Consider the following 17,081-nt stretch of genomic DNA (forward strand, 5'->3'; position numbering starts at 1 on the left):
CAGATTCTTTTATTAAAACATTTTTTGTATTCCTCAGTAACATTTCTGTAGATCAGAAATGTATGCAATAGTCTTAGCAAGCTATAAAAACAATGCTTTCCTTATTTCATCATACTCATACCCAGTAGATTCTCAGTAAAAAAGAAAATTACTGTAGCTCATAGTATAGAGTTCATTATTGATTATTGATTATTCATTATTGAGGGAAATTAGTGTGTTTCTCAACTCAGATAACTATAACCTACTATGAGGCCTCAGTAGCTAAGTAGAGAGGCAGTGATATGAAGAGCCTAGTAGAAATAGTCAGAAGACATAGACAGCAATGAAATTCTGTAGTTGTCTGGCTTATATCATTACCAGTCAATGAACTCACTAGATCAAACTCTGAATAAGGCTGTATGGTGATGGATATTAACCAGACTTATGGTGGTGATCATTTACCAATTATACATGATGTTGTACAACTGAAATGAATATAATGTTCTATGTCAATTATTTCTAAGATTTAAAAAAAATTGAGAGAAGAAAAAAGTCTGAAAACCACCCTCCTTCTCTTTCACACATTAAAAAAACCAAACCAAACCAAACAAAAAGCTGATTCTACTTTTCCAATATCTTTAAAATCTGTACATTTATCTCCATCCTAATGGGATCATTTGGGAGGTTTATATAACACAGTACTTTACAGTGCTTAAGAGCAAGAGTTCTACAGTCTGACCAACTGTGTTGAAACCCAGATTCATGACTTAATTCACTCTGTAATCCAAAGAAAGTAAATAACAAGCACCTTTTATCATGTATTTTTATCACAAAATAGAGATAATAAAGATAAAAACCTTAAGTATGTTATTAGTTTTAAAGTGATAACTTTTTTTAAAGATTTTATTTATTTATTTGACAGAGAGAGAAAGAGGGAGATCACAAGTAGGCAGAGAGGCAGGCAGAGAGGGGGGGAAGATGCCTCCCTGGTGAGCAGAGAGCCTGATGGGGGGCTCAATCTCAGGATCTCAGGGTCCTGAGATCTCAAGACCGCAGGACCTCTCAATCCCAGGATCTCAGGGTCCTGAGCTGAGGGGAGAGGCTCAACCCGCTAAGCCACCCAGGTGCCCCTAACTGATAATTTTTTAAAGCACTTTGAAGCATGTTCCAAAGAGACTGGTTGTCCATCATTCCCTAGATATCTTCAAGCAGACTGATTTTTAAAATGCACATTGACTGGATTCAGGCTAAAATCCAAATGCTTTCACTAGGATTGGATGGTTTTTCCTATCATGATCCTACTCCTTCTCTAAGCACCAGTCTTAGTCTTTGCCTCACACTTTTCCCGTGTCTCCTCTCTTCCTCCCCTATCCGCAGTCTTTCCTTTCACCCTTCACTGTAAAGTAAGGATGCACCGTGAGCTGGGAGATGGGGAAGACTCACCAGACTGAGCACCAGCATGGAATCCTGTCTCTGTTTTATCTCACCTGCTCAGTCTTTATGAGGGTGCTGCTCTTTGCCTGGGAGGAGATTGCAACAGGAAATTCCCTGGAGCCAGTTTGGTAAAAAACACAAAGTCTCTGAGGATTCTAGTGTCGAATTCTGATTCAAAAAGAGAGAACCATTAGGGGTCCCTGGCTTGGAAAGAAATGAAGGCAGAGGAGTGAGACTTAGGTCAGTGAGATGACAGGAGGACCCAGTACTCCACCCAGTACAAAAACACAGATTTAACAAGCACTGATGGATGGAAAGGCCTTTATGAGAGTTCCAGAATTTAGATGAGAGATTACAGGACTCTAGTGGTACATAAAACAAAAGACAAATTGGAAAGGATAAGAAGAAAAGTTTCATTTATCCACATCCCCTCTACCCTAGCCTGGTACTTTTCTGCCCCAGGAGAGCTTCCCTCAGCCCCTGAGTTCTCTCATGGGGGAAAGAAAGGGCAAGCCTACCCCCAGATCTGTGTGTGTGTGTGTGTGTGTGTGTGTGTGTGTGTGCGCGCGTGTGTGTGTGCATGTGTGTGTGCGTGCGTGCGTGTGTATACACATGTATGTATTCAAACAAGCATTGTCAGTTCTCACTATCCTCCAGTAGCTGTGTTCTATAAAGTCACCTTGAACACTGAATTAGGAAATTTGGTGCCTTTGCTTTTAGGGGAAATGCACAACATTTTTGTCAATCAATGAATACATACATTTTTTAATGTGTGTTTTTCTGTGAGAGACACTTTCTGTACTACATAGTTCTTACAGGTTGGTCATGGCTCTTATGATTAATCATGCAGCCTTTAAATGATTGAAAGCCAGGAGCTTTGGAGGCCACTTGTGTTTCATTCACCAACATCTGTGTACAACAGAGAGTCTCACTGGTGTTGAAAACCCGATTTCTACATAATCCTTTTCCTGTACACTTAATAGGCACTTTAAATCTCTTCTGCAGCCTCCTAATTAGCAAAATCTGCCTTGACTCTAAGTTTATTATTGTATATCCCTCATTGCTTTTTGAAATGTACTAGCAAACCCAGTGCTATCCAACAAGAGCTTGATTTTATTTTTTTCTCTGACCCCAAGTGATGTAACTGGAACCATCTTTGACCTCACCACAATGCTGTCTATTGCACTTTTTTTTTAAATTAGTTGTCATCTCTTGACTCCACAAATTTATCCTCTTTTTCATCTTTTCCATGTTTATATCACATGCTACAAATGTTACTTTAGTACTCTCCAGAGTTTCATCTTCCTTTGTCTGGGTGTATCTTATTTTTGATTCATTAACTTTGAATCATAATCAACACTGCTATAACTCACACTTGAATGAAGTTTATCCAAAATGGTTATTTTTTCCATAAAGTACAGTACAACCATCTTGCACTTAGGAACACTAGAAAAGTATTATTTAGCTGCAATACTTTCCATGAATAAATAATAAGATAGTTATTTACTGTGTTGCACTTCAACACTATCTTGGAGGGCTATGTTAAACAGTGGAATCAACAAAGAGCAGAAAAATAAGAAAAACCTGGCCTTAAATCAAATGTAAAAACACTCATTTATAGCTGAAATGGGAAGTAAGAATCTCACCTTGTTCAGCCTCAGCTGCGAATGTGATCATCTGGCAACTCAAATTTTTCACATCTCTTTGCACATTGGCAAATGAGAGCTGAAGTGCCATAAGAATTTATTTGGGGTTACAAATAAATTTTAAGGAGTAGGCAAACTAGTAAATATGGAATTCACATATGATAGAGCCCCACTGTGTATATATAATTTATAAGATTCATACTCAAAACATAAATAAAGCATATAAATAAATGTAAAAATAATATGATAGAATTCCAACTTCTACAATTTAATTATTGGTGAGATTGACAGAAAATTATTTAAAAACTATTCAAAGCTCTCAAAGGAGGCTGGAATGCATGTAAGAGCATGATAAATCTAGATGGCTGAAAGGATTGCATGTTTAAAGCTGTCACATTTTCCACAGCAATGTTTAGATGCAACTCAACTTTCATCAAAATCCCCTTTTGATTAATTTCATATAATTAAATTTTCAGTGAAATTTATTCTGATGAATTATGAAAAAATACGGTACATGTCACAACATGAAATTTAGACTATGAGATAAAATGTTAAAGTCTGGGTCCCTGGGTGACTTAGTGGGTTAAATCATCTGCCTTTGGCTCAGGTCATGATCTCAGGGTCTTGGGATTGAGCCCCACATCAGGATCTCTGCTCAGGGTGGAGCCTGCTTCCTCCTCTCTCTCTGGCTGCCTCTCTGCCTACTTGGGATCTCTGTCTGTCAAATAAATAAATAAATCTTTAAAAAAAAAAGTTAAAGTATAATATAACTTGAATATTCTAAATTATATGAATATGAAAATCATAAAATAAAATCAACCAAATATCAAAGTGACATTATGGTTGTTTGTTTTTTATTTTTTATTTTAATTTAATTTAATTTAATTTTTTTTTAAGATTTTATTTATCTATTTGACAGACAGAGATCACAAGTAGGCAGAGAGGCAGGCAGAGAGAAAGGGGTAAGCAGGCTCCTCTCCTGAGCAGAGAGCCCGATGTGGGGCTTGATCCCAGGACCTGATATCTTGACCTGAGCTGAAGACAGAGGCTTTAACCCACTGAGCTTCCCAGGTGCCCCTGTTTTTTTATATTTTCCTTTATTACAAATAAAGGAGAGGGGTGCCTGGGTGGTTCAGTCAGTTAAGTATCTTCCTTCAGCTCAGGTCATGATCCCAGAATCCTTGGATCAAGCCCCACATCAGGATCTCTCTTGAGTGGGGAACCTGGTTCTCCCTCTCCTTCTGCCTGCCGCTCCCCTGCTTGTGTTCTCTCTCTATCCCTCTCTCTGTGAAAGAATAAATAAAATCCTTTAAAAAAGTAAAAATCAAGATAAAAAGGCATTGTTTAAAGTGAAGGAACTAGACACTTTTCTATCCTAACTTCATACATACACTTGATGTAATTAAGAACAATCCATTCCCAGACTCCAGCAACCCCGCCAAGAGGAAGGCTCCAGAGACAGTTCAGAAAAAAACTCTCTTGCCTTCCCCTCACCCTTCTGGGATTCTCCTGTTACTAAAAGGTTAGCTCTAAAGACTTAGAACTTGAGTTCTGAACTCAAATTTAACCCCCAGTGGTTTCTTGACAGGAGGGGAGACTGTCCCCACTCTATGCCCATGAGAGCCTTAGAAATCAGCAGACATGTCTATAACTGAGCACATCTAGAAACCTTAAAGGTGTTGAGAGAAGGAAAATCTTCCACAGACCATCCTCATCATCCTCCTCACAGAACACCTGGTAATGTCTGCAGTGTAAATACTATATGTACCTAATATATTATAATTCATGTTGATCTATTGGATCAGGGTTTTCTTTTTTTATTTTATTCCTCCCCCAAAGAAGGTGTGAGGTTTTTTTTCCCTTCCAATCCCTCCTGTTTTCCATGCTGTGTAGTCAGACAAGGAATCAAATGTTGAGAGAATTTGATTTTGCTGGAAGCCAATCCCTGGGTATGTCTTAACGATTTTATATTAGAATCAGGAGAACTATTAATGCACTGTAGTGTTTGGAGATAGTGTGGACTATAATAAATTTATAGTGATTCCACTGGTTGTCTTAAATTTATGCTGAAATTATTTACCAGAAAAATAAGAACACTCCCTTGTCTTCTTTCCTATTTTTATTCATTCATTGGAACAAATGGATATATGACAATACATGGCTTCTGCCAAGTAAGAATTTGCAATATAATAAAGGAGAAAAACATGCAGATATATGAAATACAATATGAGAAGATATAGAAGATAGGTAAGTACACATGTCAGTGGAACACTTGAGAATGGATATCCATGATGGTCCAAAGTTCCTAGAAAAATTTTCTCACAGAGGCTGATATGTGAGCAGGATCTTCAAGGTTAACTAGGTTACCTAGGGTTTGCATGTGTGAAGAAATGCCATGACAAACAAAGAGACAGGTCTTTTTGTTTTGAATCGAGTAGGTGACCAGTTCTCTATATGCAGAGAGATATAGAGAATATATTTGAAGAGGTTAGAAAATTTGCTAATATTTTATAAGACATGGAAGGCCACATTTTCTTTGTAATTTCTTGGTTTGTATTATTTTCTGGCAAATAACATTTGTAACTGCATTATTTATTTACTTGCCTTAAACTAAACATGTAATACATTAATATATAAAATATATTGGCACTGTTTAAAAATGCCAAGCTATAAAGATACAGCTAAATTATACTCTCTATGCCTCTTTCCATCTGCTCCACATTATAGATCTCTCCTCCATTGTCTATGTATCCTTTTTACATAGTTCTTATGTTTATAAAATTTGCATTATAAATGTACACATATGCACATACAGTATGCTCTTAATTTTTTCATAATTTGTCAATGTTAATGGAAAAATCAAACTTTTGCTCCTTTTTTATTTGAATGTCAGTTTACATAAATATACTTTGCTTATTCTAAGCACCTCTATAATATAAAGATTACACAGATTTGTAAGGTCATTATTACTTTACTAATGGACATTTTGAATGATTCACTATTAATTCTATCACAGGCACTTTTACAATGAGAATTACTGTATATACTTCCATATGTATTTCTGAACATTATTCCCTAAATGGCAAGTAGTGAAATTGCTCTGCCCAGAACTTTGTTTTTAATAAGAATAATACTATGCAATTTTCCTCTAAGAGTAATTCTCTCTAATCAATTGGGCATAAGAATCACACGTTAACCCAAACCTCATTAATACTTATCATCATCAATGTTGAAATTCTGTTGGTTAAAAATATAATACTGTATGAATTGTATCATATTCAAGTAATTTTTAATTTCCTGATTTCCACTAAGAATAAGCCTATGTGATTGAACATTTGCATTTACTTCAGGGTGAATGTTTGCTCTACATAATCTGTCCATATATTTTCTTTTTTTATTTTTAAATATTTATTTGTTTGTTTTAAGAAAGAAAGTGAGACAGGAGGTGAAGGAACAAACGGAGAGGGAGAGAATCTCCAGCACACTGCCCACTGAGCATGGAGCCTGACCTGGGGCTTCATCTCAGGGCCCTGAGGTCATGACCTGAGCCAAAATCAAGAGTTAAATGTTCAACTAACTGAGCCACCCAGGCACACCAGTCCACATGTTTTCTGTCAGTAAAATATATTTAAATTGTGTAATGGCATAGAGCAAGTAGCAGAAATGAAGGAAAACTGCATGAGAAAGATGAGAATGTTGATGAAATTACAAATATAGGTAAAAGGACATGAAATTTCATTTCAGGTTAAAGGAAGGAGAGTATGTGAAAATGTACTAGCTCAATGTGTTACATGTACGTAAACATAAAGGTAAGAGGGTAAGGCTGACAAACCTGTCTGGTGGCAAATGTTAATTTTGTCTCTGAGGTTGAGAGGTTAATTTTCCCTCTGAGAGGTCATCTGTTGAAAGTGCAGGAGGGTTAATTAAGAAGAGAAAGGCTTGGATTTGGACCAGTTCCTTTATGGAATATAATAGTTGGGGACTTCTGAACAGTATTCATAATCAAATTAATGGTGATGGTTTTCTTTATTGTTAGGTACAGAACAAGTCCTCCTCTTCTTCTTATATGCACCATTTCAAATAGACTGTCACGTGCTTAGGGCAGTTTTTATCACCACAGTTAAGAATAAGGGCTTTAGGGGCACCCAGTAGGCTCAGTTGGTTAAGAGTCTGCCTTTGACTCAGGTCATGATCCCAGGATCCTGGGATCGAGTCCCACATTAGGGTCCCTACCTAGCAGGAAGCCTGCTTCTCCCTCTGCTTGTGATCTCTCCTCTGCTTGTGATCTCTCTCTCTCTCTCTCTCAGATAAACAAATAAAATCTTAAACAAACAAACAAAAAAAGAATGTGGTCTTTAGAATCAGTGTGTATAGCTAGAAACAGGTCTATTATTTACTAGCTATGTAAAATTCTAGAAGTTACTTAAATTATTCTCATTTTAAAATGGAGATAAATTTTATTTTTTTAAATTATTGACATATTATATATTATTTGTTTCAGGGGTATAGGTCTGTGATTCATCAGTTTTCACTACAACATGTACCTTCCCCAAAGTCCATCACCCAGGCACCCCATCCTTCCCACTCCCCCTCCACTCTAACAAACACAATAATATTTATTATTATAAATATGTATTTTAAATAATATGTGGAATGTTTTCAGGAAAAGAACTGACTCACATCAAGCATTTAAAAATGTTTAACTGTTACACTATTATATAACTCCCCAATGGATTGGTTGCCCTGGATTTATCTTCTATCCCAACTCATAGCATGCCTCAGACGGAAATGTCATTACATAAATGTCCCATAGTTCCTTGACCCACCTATCCTGCTGTATTTGCATTCAAAAGAGAATATCCACCTCTAGGGATCTGGAAGGCCAAATAACCCCAGCAAGCAGAAACTGTGGGTATGAAACGTGTCATCACTCTCACTACAGATTGATGCTCAGTGTGCTATACATATTCCAATCCCAATTTCAGTGGACACTGGCTTAAGGATTATTTTTCCAAATCACAATGCCCTTTAATCTTCAACTGTCTATAATAGTGGTAAAAAAGGACTGTCTGTGGAACAGTGTCAATTGTGCTTCTAAGAAGAAGAGAGGAAAAAGATCTGTTTATTACGGGATGGGCTTTCGGAAAGTTCTACTAGTCTTAAGAAATGGAAGAAGTATCATCAGCAAATCACAACATGGGGTTGGGAAGGGGTCAGCCAATGCAAGAGAAGTGTGCAGAACAAAGGAAAGGTCATGAGGGGAAGTTTGGATGAATTTGCCTGGAGAGGGAGCCAGTGGAGAGCCAGTCAGAGTAATTTGACTAACTAGATGCGTGTAAGGAAGTGAAGGAAATTCATGTTAGTGGATATAATCACATTTGTTGTAATTCTTGCCTGTGCAGTCAAAAGTAGACACAAAGGTGTCACCATCGGAGAGTCACAAACAATGCAATGAGCTGTTCACTTCCTGACACAGTGTTATCAACCCCACTCTTGTCATCATGTTGATTGAGTTCCAGGTTGGTGTGAATAACCTCCTTCTGGTCATTCCAAAGCAAGCAACACATCTCCGAAATTTGGCATTCCATTCTCAATGCTACACCCTATAAACTGGCATCTTTGCATGTCCCAGACTAGGATGACTTAAATATTTTTCTAAAGGTACATTTTCTATTCAAAGCTTCCTGTCATTCCTTCTTTCTGTGTAATCTATGTCTTACTACTGTTTCTATGTCCACCAAACCCATGACTCTTACACATTTTTTATATGATTCTACATATATGTTTACAAATTCATGTATCTTAATGAAAGAAGTTAGTTGAAGGAGATATTCATTACATACAGTGAAGTTTCGATGATTAAGCATACAGCTATTCCACTGTGCATCTACACTTGTGTTTATCTTATTTTTTAGGTTTTATTTAAATTCTAATTAGTTAAAATACAATGTACTATAAGTGTTGTATATAAATACTGAATCACTAAATTATACACCTGAGAGTCTTACACATATTTTAGATTTCAGTTGGCATTACTTTCTTCTCAGTGGATAGAAGACTTTGGATTTTCATACATTTAGCTCTGATTTTTGGTACCTGCATATTTTCCCTCATTTGGCATCTACAGATCAGCCATATTACAAATTACAATAATGAAATAAGATCTCACCGTCAGATATAATGGTGAAATAATTTATAAATATTCATAGATATTGTAATGACTCCCTGACATACAATTCCCTGCATTTTGGCTGACTTAACTCATCAAAGGTTTGAAAATTTGTAAGCTATTACTTTTACTTGGTGTAGAGAAAAATTCATGAAGAGAAAGCTAAAATTCTGACACCTGTTATGTCAGCATACAATAAGACCAATGTCCATCCATCAGCCTTCATTCTCATTGGCATTCCTGGGCTGGAGGCTGCCCACATCTGGATCTCCATCCCCTTTTGTGTGGTCTACATTTTTTCCCTCCTGGGAAACTGTTCTCTTCTGTTTATCATCAAAACAGACACCAGCCTCCATGAGCCAATGTACCTCTTCCTCTGCATGTTGGCTCTGGCTGATCTTATTGTGTGCACCACAGCTGTACTTAAACTGCTTAGTCTTTTCTGGTTCCATGATGGAGAGATTCGTTTTGAAGTCTGCCCCACTCAAGTTTTCTGATTCACTGTTGTTCCACCATGGAATCTGGCTTCTTCCTGGCCATAGCTTTTGACCATTATGTAGCCATTTGTAACCCATTAAGACATTCAGCTATTCTGACACATGCTGTGATTGGGGCAATGGGCCTAGTATAGTACTCCGGGGCATAGCACTTCTTAGTCCTCACCCCTTTCTGTTACGTTGGCTTCCCTACTGCAGAACCCACACACCTACTGTTCCCACACCTACTGTGAGTTCATGGCCCTCATCAAGATTGCCTGTGCTGAGACAAGAATCCATAAAGCCACAGCCTCATTGTTGCCTTCCTTACTGGTGGGGTAGACTTCATACTAATCATTTGTTCTTATGTTCTCATACTTCACACTGTCTTCCACCTCCCATCCAAGGAGGCCCAATTCAAGACCTTGGGCACCTGTGGTTCCCATATCTGTGTCATCTTAGTGTCTTATACTCCAGCCTTCTTCTCTTTTCTCACCCACAGGTTTGGGCACCATGTGGCTCCCCATTTCCATTTCTAGCTTCTGGCCAACATCTATCTTCTGGTCCCACCCATGATGAATCCTATTATCTATGGGGTAAGGACCAAGAAGATAAGGGACAGATTCCTTAAGTTTTTCAGTTTTTCAAAGCCTTCAGTTATGTTTTCTGGGTTGATGAGTAATATATGAACAAATATCATCTATCTTTGAATGACTTCTTCATGAGGCTCCTCTTTTAATAATCAGAGGGCATGAGTTTTTCTGTGGGAAGTAACTCATTCATAAACATATATTTTATGTTGTAGCAATAATTATGTGTTATTGAGTATGAATCTACTACAATATTAGAATGTTATTTCCTAAAATACAAAAAACAAGCAAACAAAATTTAGAATTATCTGTGGTGAAAAATAAGAGATATTTAAAATTAACATGATATATAATCACATATTTTTCCTTTACTGGTAATTGGTAAACAGTTACTGTTAACTGGTAAACCTGATTTACCAGTTAAGACTTTCTACCAGATTTACATATTTTATCTCTCTCTCTTTTGTATTTTTGCCCCAGTCATCTCTTCTTGACTAAATGTCCCTCTTTCTCAAGAACATACCTCACCACTTAATGAGAGTTTTTTGATGCTAACGTCTGTGTTCTGTGTTTAATGATTTCTTTGTCTTCATGATGATACCTTTTAGCTACACAGTTCTACTCTCCAGTTATAACATTTCCTTAGTTTTTTAGACATTATTCTACAGTCTTCTAGAAACTATCATTACTTTGAAGAAAACTGTTGTTGACCAAATTGTCAATAATTTGTAGGTAATTATCTTTTCTGTCTGACTGTCGTTAGATCCTATTGAGTTCTTGGGTGTTCTATAGTTTCACAAAGGTAAATTTCACAGATATTATTCAAGTGAGAAAAATTACATATACTGTGATTCTGTTTAAATGAAACTCTAAGGAAGGATAAGTAGTGTGGAGGTAGTGTTCAGGCATCCATGTTTTAAGGGCCTGTAGGTGATTCTTAAATGCAGCTAAAACTGAGCTGTGGCTATGTACATTGGGGAACAGAGACATTAGTTGACCACAGAGGTAGTATTTCAGTCAAGCACTTCATCTTTCAAGCTAAATTGTGAAAAGAATCAACATTTGCTAAGCATTTACTAGATTCTAATATCTTTATTATTTTAATACATAAACTTCACAATATATTGTAGAATAAATTATCATAAATCCTCCCATGATAAGTGACTCAACAAACTCATATTCAATGGCTAGTTTAGAGGTGCTAGGATTAGAAGTCTGTCTAGCACTAATGCCATAATTTTCTTATACTCTCACAATGGTTCCATATACACCCAAATCACTCAATGGGACTCCTAGGAACACAGCTTCTCACAGGTGAGCTGTCATAATTGTTGCTACTGGTCATTGTTCTTCATAACCACACTCAGTTTAGATCCATTTAGCTAGTGTTTACTTGTGGAACAGAATTCACTGGGGATATAGGAATGACTGAGGCAAAGTTTGTAAACAGTTTGAGAGTCTCAGAGGTGCACAGAATCAATGTATCCATTCTTTCCATCTGATTCCTAAAAAGATCGAGATTGAAGAAAGACATGGAAGATGTGAGTTGAAAATATCCTCTTTCTTACTAACGAAGTCTATTCTAGAGGACCAAGTGTGGTATAAGAGTCAGTGAACACTTTAACTAAACCCCAGAGTTAGGCATATAGTCCTAATCAAATCATGAAGACTTACTACATGGAGGAGCACCAGAGAACACAGGACTGCCTTAGAAAGTCTCACTACCAAGAAGTGTGTATGTTGGGGTGGGAGAGACACAGGGAGAAGGGTCTTAATTACACTCACTCAGTGCATTCCTACTGAATTTTCCAATGGGAAGCTTCTCCCTAGTACATAGTGAATAAGGATAGAAAAAGGATGGAGTTTATAATACATGAACATAAAGAATTGGCTAGAAATACTTTGTTGCTATAGTCTGATATAGTTTATTCAGATGTAATAAACATTTACTTTAAGTATAGTAATGTGTAACACTTTTAAAATGTGTGCATTCTCATAGTCAGCCTGAGTTCTTTATATCAACCCATTAAATTCTCATGCAAACTAAAAATGATGTTTAGGATTAATATCTACATTTTACAAATAGAGAAATCAGTGGACTTTCTCATAGTCATAGAGATGGTTAAAAATGGAGATAGAGGGGCACCTGGGTGGCTCAGTGGGTTAAAGCCTCTGCTTTCGGCTCAGGTCATGATCTCAGGGTCCTGGGATTGAGCCCCGCATCGGACTCTTTGCTCAGCAGTGAGCCTGCTTCCCCCTCTCCCTCTCTCTGCCTGCCTCTGCCAGCTTGTGATCTATGTCTGTCGAATAAATAAATAAAATCTTTAAAAAAATGGAGATAGAGTTTGAACATAGGAAGTTTGACACCAGGTTTATATTCTCAACCACTACTCTATACTTAGTTACATATTAACATTTTCACCCTGATATATCAATTTGACAAGAGCTAAGATAAAATTAGAAAGGAGATATAGAATCAGTCTAGGCTAGGGATTATAGAAAGTCAAGAATAGTTTCAGAGGATAGGACATCAGGAACATCAGGTAGGCAATGAAGCAAATTTCCTGTGGATTAGGCCAGCTTAAGTAGGTAGTATGTGGAGTGTGGGGTATATGTGGAGTATGTGTGTGTGTGTGTGTGTGTGTGTGTGTGTTTGTGTGTGTTGGACATTAGAGTGGTATCCATTTTTGCGTGGTATCCAATTCTGCATTCATTTCATTTTCTAAGGTTTATCCCATTTTCTCCATCTAACAATTGCCCAATTTGATTATTAACCAAGTTTCAACTTTCTAGAATGATAGTTTTCAAAATTTAGGCTTGAACCATCTTAAAAGTACATATTCCTTAGGCCTTTTTTAAAACTATTAGACTCAAAATGACTGTGGTGTATCCCATAAAAAAAAATCTCATTTACTTTTCATCAATCATTCTATATATTTATAATTCAGTGATCCAATGTCCATGCCACAGTTGTAGCATGCTGAGAATAAACACAGAGATACCCTACTCAGAGAATATGGCATGAGTTAAAATTCCTACAGAGTTTTATAGTTCTTACTTCAAATACAAAAGGTTGGAAAGAATGTCACTTAAAACATTATGACAAAAACTAAGTGGTGAATAATAATAATAATAAAACTCACTATTTTCTTGGACCTGTCAGAAAGTTAAAGTCACAATGAGAATAACTAATCCAAAATTTAAGGAAAGATAGGTAACTCTGAAAAGAGATGGAACATGATCCTGTGCATACTAGGGGCATGTGTCAGATACTGTACAAGCCACAATAAAGAATTTGTTAAAATTTAAACCAAATTATTCACAGCTGAGTATAAACCTATATGAAATACAGAATATCTGGGAGTAATATATATATATATATGACACAAAGGGGAATTCACACTTACTCATGTTTTTCTCCCTAGTCTAGACCAGGTACTCATAAGAAAGTCTGAGTGTAGGACTAGACTTTCATCATGAACCAGGACTGGTGGAGGGGAATAGCTGTCACTATAAGATGGGAAAGACTCCTCATTCAGGTTCTTTCCCCTAAGGAACAAAAGCCATCACTTGGAGGAAGAGCACAAGTGGAGACCCACTGCTGCTGAGCCAAAGGAGCAAAAACAAACTCTATAACCCAGGGTGGGACAAGTTCCTTAGACATGTCCTACGGTGCTAGGCAAGGGGCAGAATCACTGAGGACATTTCATTTTCAAGACTTGGGAACATACTACCTGCCCAAGACAGGCTAAATCAGCACAAATGGTATTTAATGTCCTCTGGCTCTTACCACCAGATTAGCAGGGTTTGAGGAACAAGTAAAAGTGCTCTACACGTGAGGGAGTGTGCAGAACATGGAGGCTGGCCTTATTGCAGCACAGGAACAAAGAGAAGATCTAACATGGACAGTGGGGTAGACATCAAAAAAACCTAACTTATCAGCCACACCCTGAATACAAGGTAAAGTTAGAGGAATGTGATACATTCACTGAGGACATTCAAAGCAAAAGCATGAAGAATTGGATGACCTGAATAGTCCTTTACCTATGAAATAAGTTGAATCTGTACTTAGCAACCTTCTAACACAGACTTCAGGCCCAGGTGACTACATTGGTGGATTTAGCTATTTAAAGGCTAAGAACCAATTTTCCAAAAACTAGCCAAAACACATATAAACAGATTGAACTCTAACCAAATCATTTAAGATATAATTGAGACCACATCATTAAAATCCACTTCATAAGTAGAATAAATATATAGATAGTGATTGAGTTCAGGGTCACAACAAGGTTCCAGGAACAGTCACTGGTACTTATAAATTATACAGCATAACTGACAGCTTCAAATTCAGGATGTGATGTCAATTAATATAAACTCCCTTGAAGAATTTATGACAGCAACTCTTCTATTATAATAAATATAAGTAGGATTTTTTTTTCTAAATTTCATGCTATGGAACATTAGTGTCATATTTTGGTCAAAGGAGCAATCCGAAGCCAGTATTATCTTAAAGTTTCAAATGAATATTTGTTAGTTGAAAGATCTGAGAAATTCTGCAGTGGAAGTATAGCTAAAAATTTAATTTTATTGGTCAAAATTTACAAATATATTTCTCCTGACATCTTTCTACAGGTAATGTCAATAATACCACCTAGAACTAGAGAACACTGAATAATGTCATATGGCACAAGAGTACACAGATACACACTTGGCTAATACTGGACATGGAACATTGCTAAAATTTCCTGCTTTCCATGAGAGAGAAACTCCTCTGTGAAATGTCACAAGACACAGAAACAGAACTGTTTGAAAAATAATAGTTTGTTTGAAAAAACAGATCTATAAATTAGGCTCTATAAATACTCATCCATCTAAAAGGAACACAACACAGGTTTAAAAAAAAACAGACTATGAATTTTAAAAGATTACCAAGTTTTTACAATTCTGTTCATGATAGAAAATCTCTACTTTTCTCACATGATTATCATAGTCACAGGATCAATTTCATGTCTAAGAACATTAATATGGTAGAGTCAGAAAAGCATTCTTTATGAGAGGGAAGCCAGACATGTGGGAAATGTTTTATCATCTATTATTTTGGGAACCAGCATAATAAGGGCAATGTACTATCTTTGTTTAAATTAGGATATAAGGCAATTTATGGGCTTTATAATTATAATTTAATAATTATTAAAAATTATAATTTATAATTATTCGTGTGGTGTCTTCTTTTTGGAGGGTTGGTTTTGCTTCAAAATGATGTTAACTGAAGAATGTGATGTGTTCAGTCCTAATGAAAGTAGAACAAAGTGTTTGTTCTCTTCCACATGGGGAAACTGAATTATTTTTATACAATTGAAAATCACAAGAAACTTTTATTCATGCATTTGACATGGGTCTTGCCTTCCATTTTCTGGGTTTGGGAAGGAGGCTCACAGGTCTTCCCTGAGAGAGATCTGCATAACTATCAAATGTCCTTTTTCCATTCTGAACAAAGACAATCAGTGCTGCTCCTTTCCTTAATTTGATTCTTTACAAGAGTTATGTTGTTTTCTTGGAAAAGAGTTTCAGCACCTGTTCTCTAATCTGCTTAGTTCTGACCCCATAGATTACAGGGTTCAGAGCAGGTGGAATGACTACATAGAAATTAGCCAAAAGGATGTGGATATAGCGTGGAATATTCCGGCCAAACCTGTGAGTCATAAATGAAAAAAATGCAGGAGTGTAGAAAGCCAACATGACACACACGTGAGAGCCACAGGTGCTCAGTGCTTTGAGCCGGGCATCATGGGAAGGCAGTCGAAAGACAGCACGAAGGATCTGGACATAGGAAATGACAATAGCTATGATGTCCAACACCAGGATAGAGATGGCACATAAACCATAGATGATGTTGACCCTGATGCTGGCACAGGACAGGCGGGCAATGCCCATGTGCTCACAGTAAGTGTGAGGAATAATTTGGTGTCCACAAAATGGTAACCGTAGGATGAGTAGAACAAAGGGTATAGCGAAAGACAAAGGTCTCAGTAGGATTATCATTGCAATGATGACTACCACCTTGTTTGTCAACACCAGTGTATACTGAAGAGGGTTACAGATGGCCACATAGCGATCATAGGCCATGGCCACGAGCACTGCTGACTCCATGCCAGTGCAGAGGTGGATAAAGAACATCTGAATGAGACATCCCTCAAAGGAGATTTCTCTCAGGTTGAACCAGAATATGCCAAGCATCTTGGGGATGGTGGATGTGGACAGGCCCAGGTCGATAGATGACAGAATGGCCAGGAAGTAGAACATGGGCTGGTGGAGGCTGCTCTCAGTCTCAATCACAGAAATGATGCTGATATTCCCAAGAACAGCTGTCAGGTACACAGCAAAGAAAGGGAAACCAATCCACATATGTATATGTTCCAGACCAGGGATCCCCAGAAGGAAAAAAGAGTAAGGATGAAATAGGGTGGTATTAAGTGAGACCATCTTCCTGGGATATTTTTATAGTAAAAGATATTATAGATCAAATACCTCCCATTCACCGAATAAGCCTCCTCCTTGCTTAGCACACAGAGAAAATGAAAGACTCAGTGAAACCTTTATTGTACCTACCCATAATTGAGACCTGAAAGTGTACAAAATTGAATGGTAAAATGAAGTCACATGATTTCAGTATACATTATCATATCTATTACATTAAATTAAATAGTGTTATTCAACCAAAATTTTCTGAGTACCTAATATAGATGTGCCAAGTTCTGTGCTAAGGCTGATAGCAAAAGATGAGTTA

General features: G+C 37.1%; 1 protein-coding gene and 1 pseudogene across 2 annotated transcripts; one reads left to right on the forward strand and one right to left on the reverse strand.

Moving 5' to 3' along the window:
- Positions 1-9,410: 9,410 nt before the first annotated feature.
- Positions 9,411-10,393, forward strand: LOC309840298 (olfactory receptor 52D1-like; annotated as a pseudogene). Its single transcript has one exon. The product of its transcript is annotated as an olfactory receptor 52D1-like (transcript).
- A 5,442-nt stretch (positions 10,394-15,835) lies between these two features.
- On the reverse strand, positions 15,836-16,777 carry LOC309840170 (olfactory receptor 52E1-like; the record flags this gene model as incomplete). Its single annotated transcript, XM_082682243.1, has 1 exon — positions 15,836-16,777. One exon carries the CDS (start codon positions 16,775-16,777, stop codon positions 15,836-15,838), a length of 942 nt encoding a protein of 313 aa, XP_082538369.1.
- Between the last annotated feature and the right edge of the window lie 304 nt (positions 16,778-17,081).

Source organism: Mustela nivalis (assembly GCF_964662115.1).
Source record: "Mustela nivalis genome assembly, chromosome: 9".
In the NCBI taxonomy this organism is placed as follows: Eukaryota; Metazoa; Chordata; class Mammalia; order Carnivora; family Mustelidae; genus Mustela; species Mustela nivalis.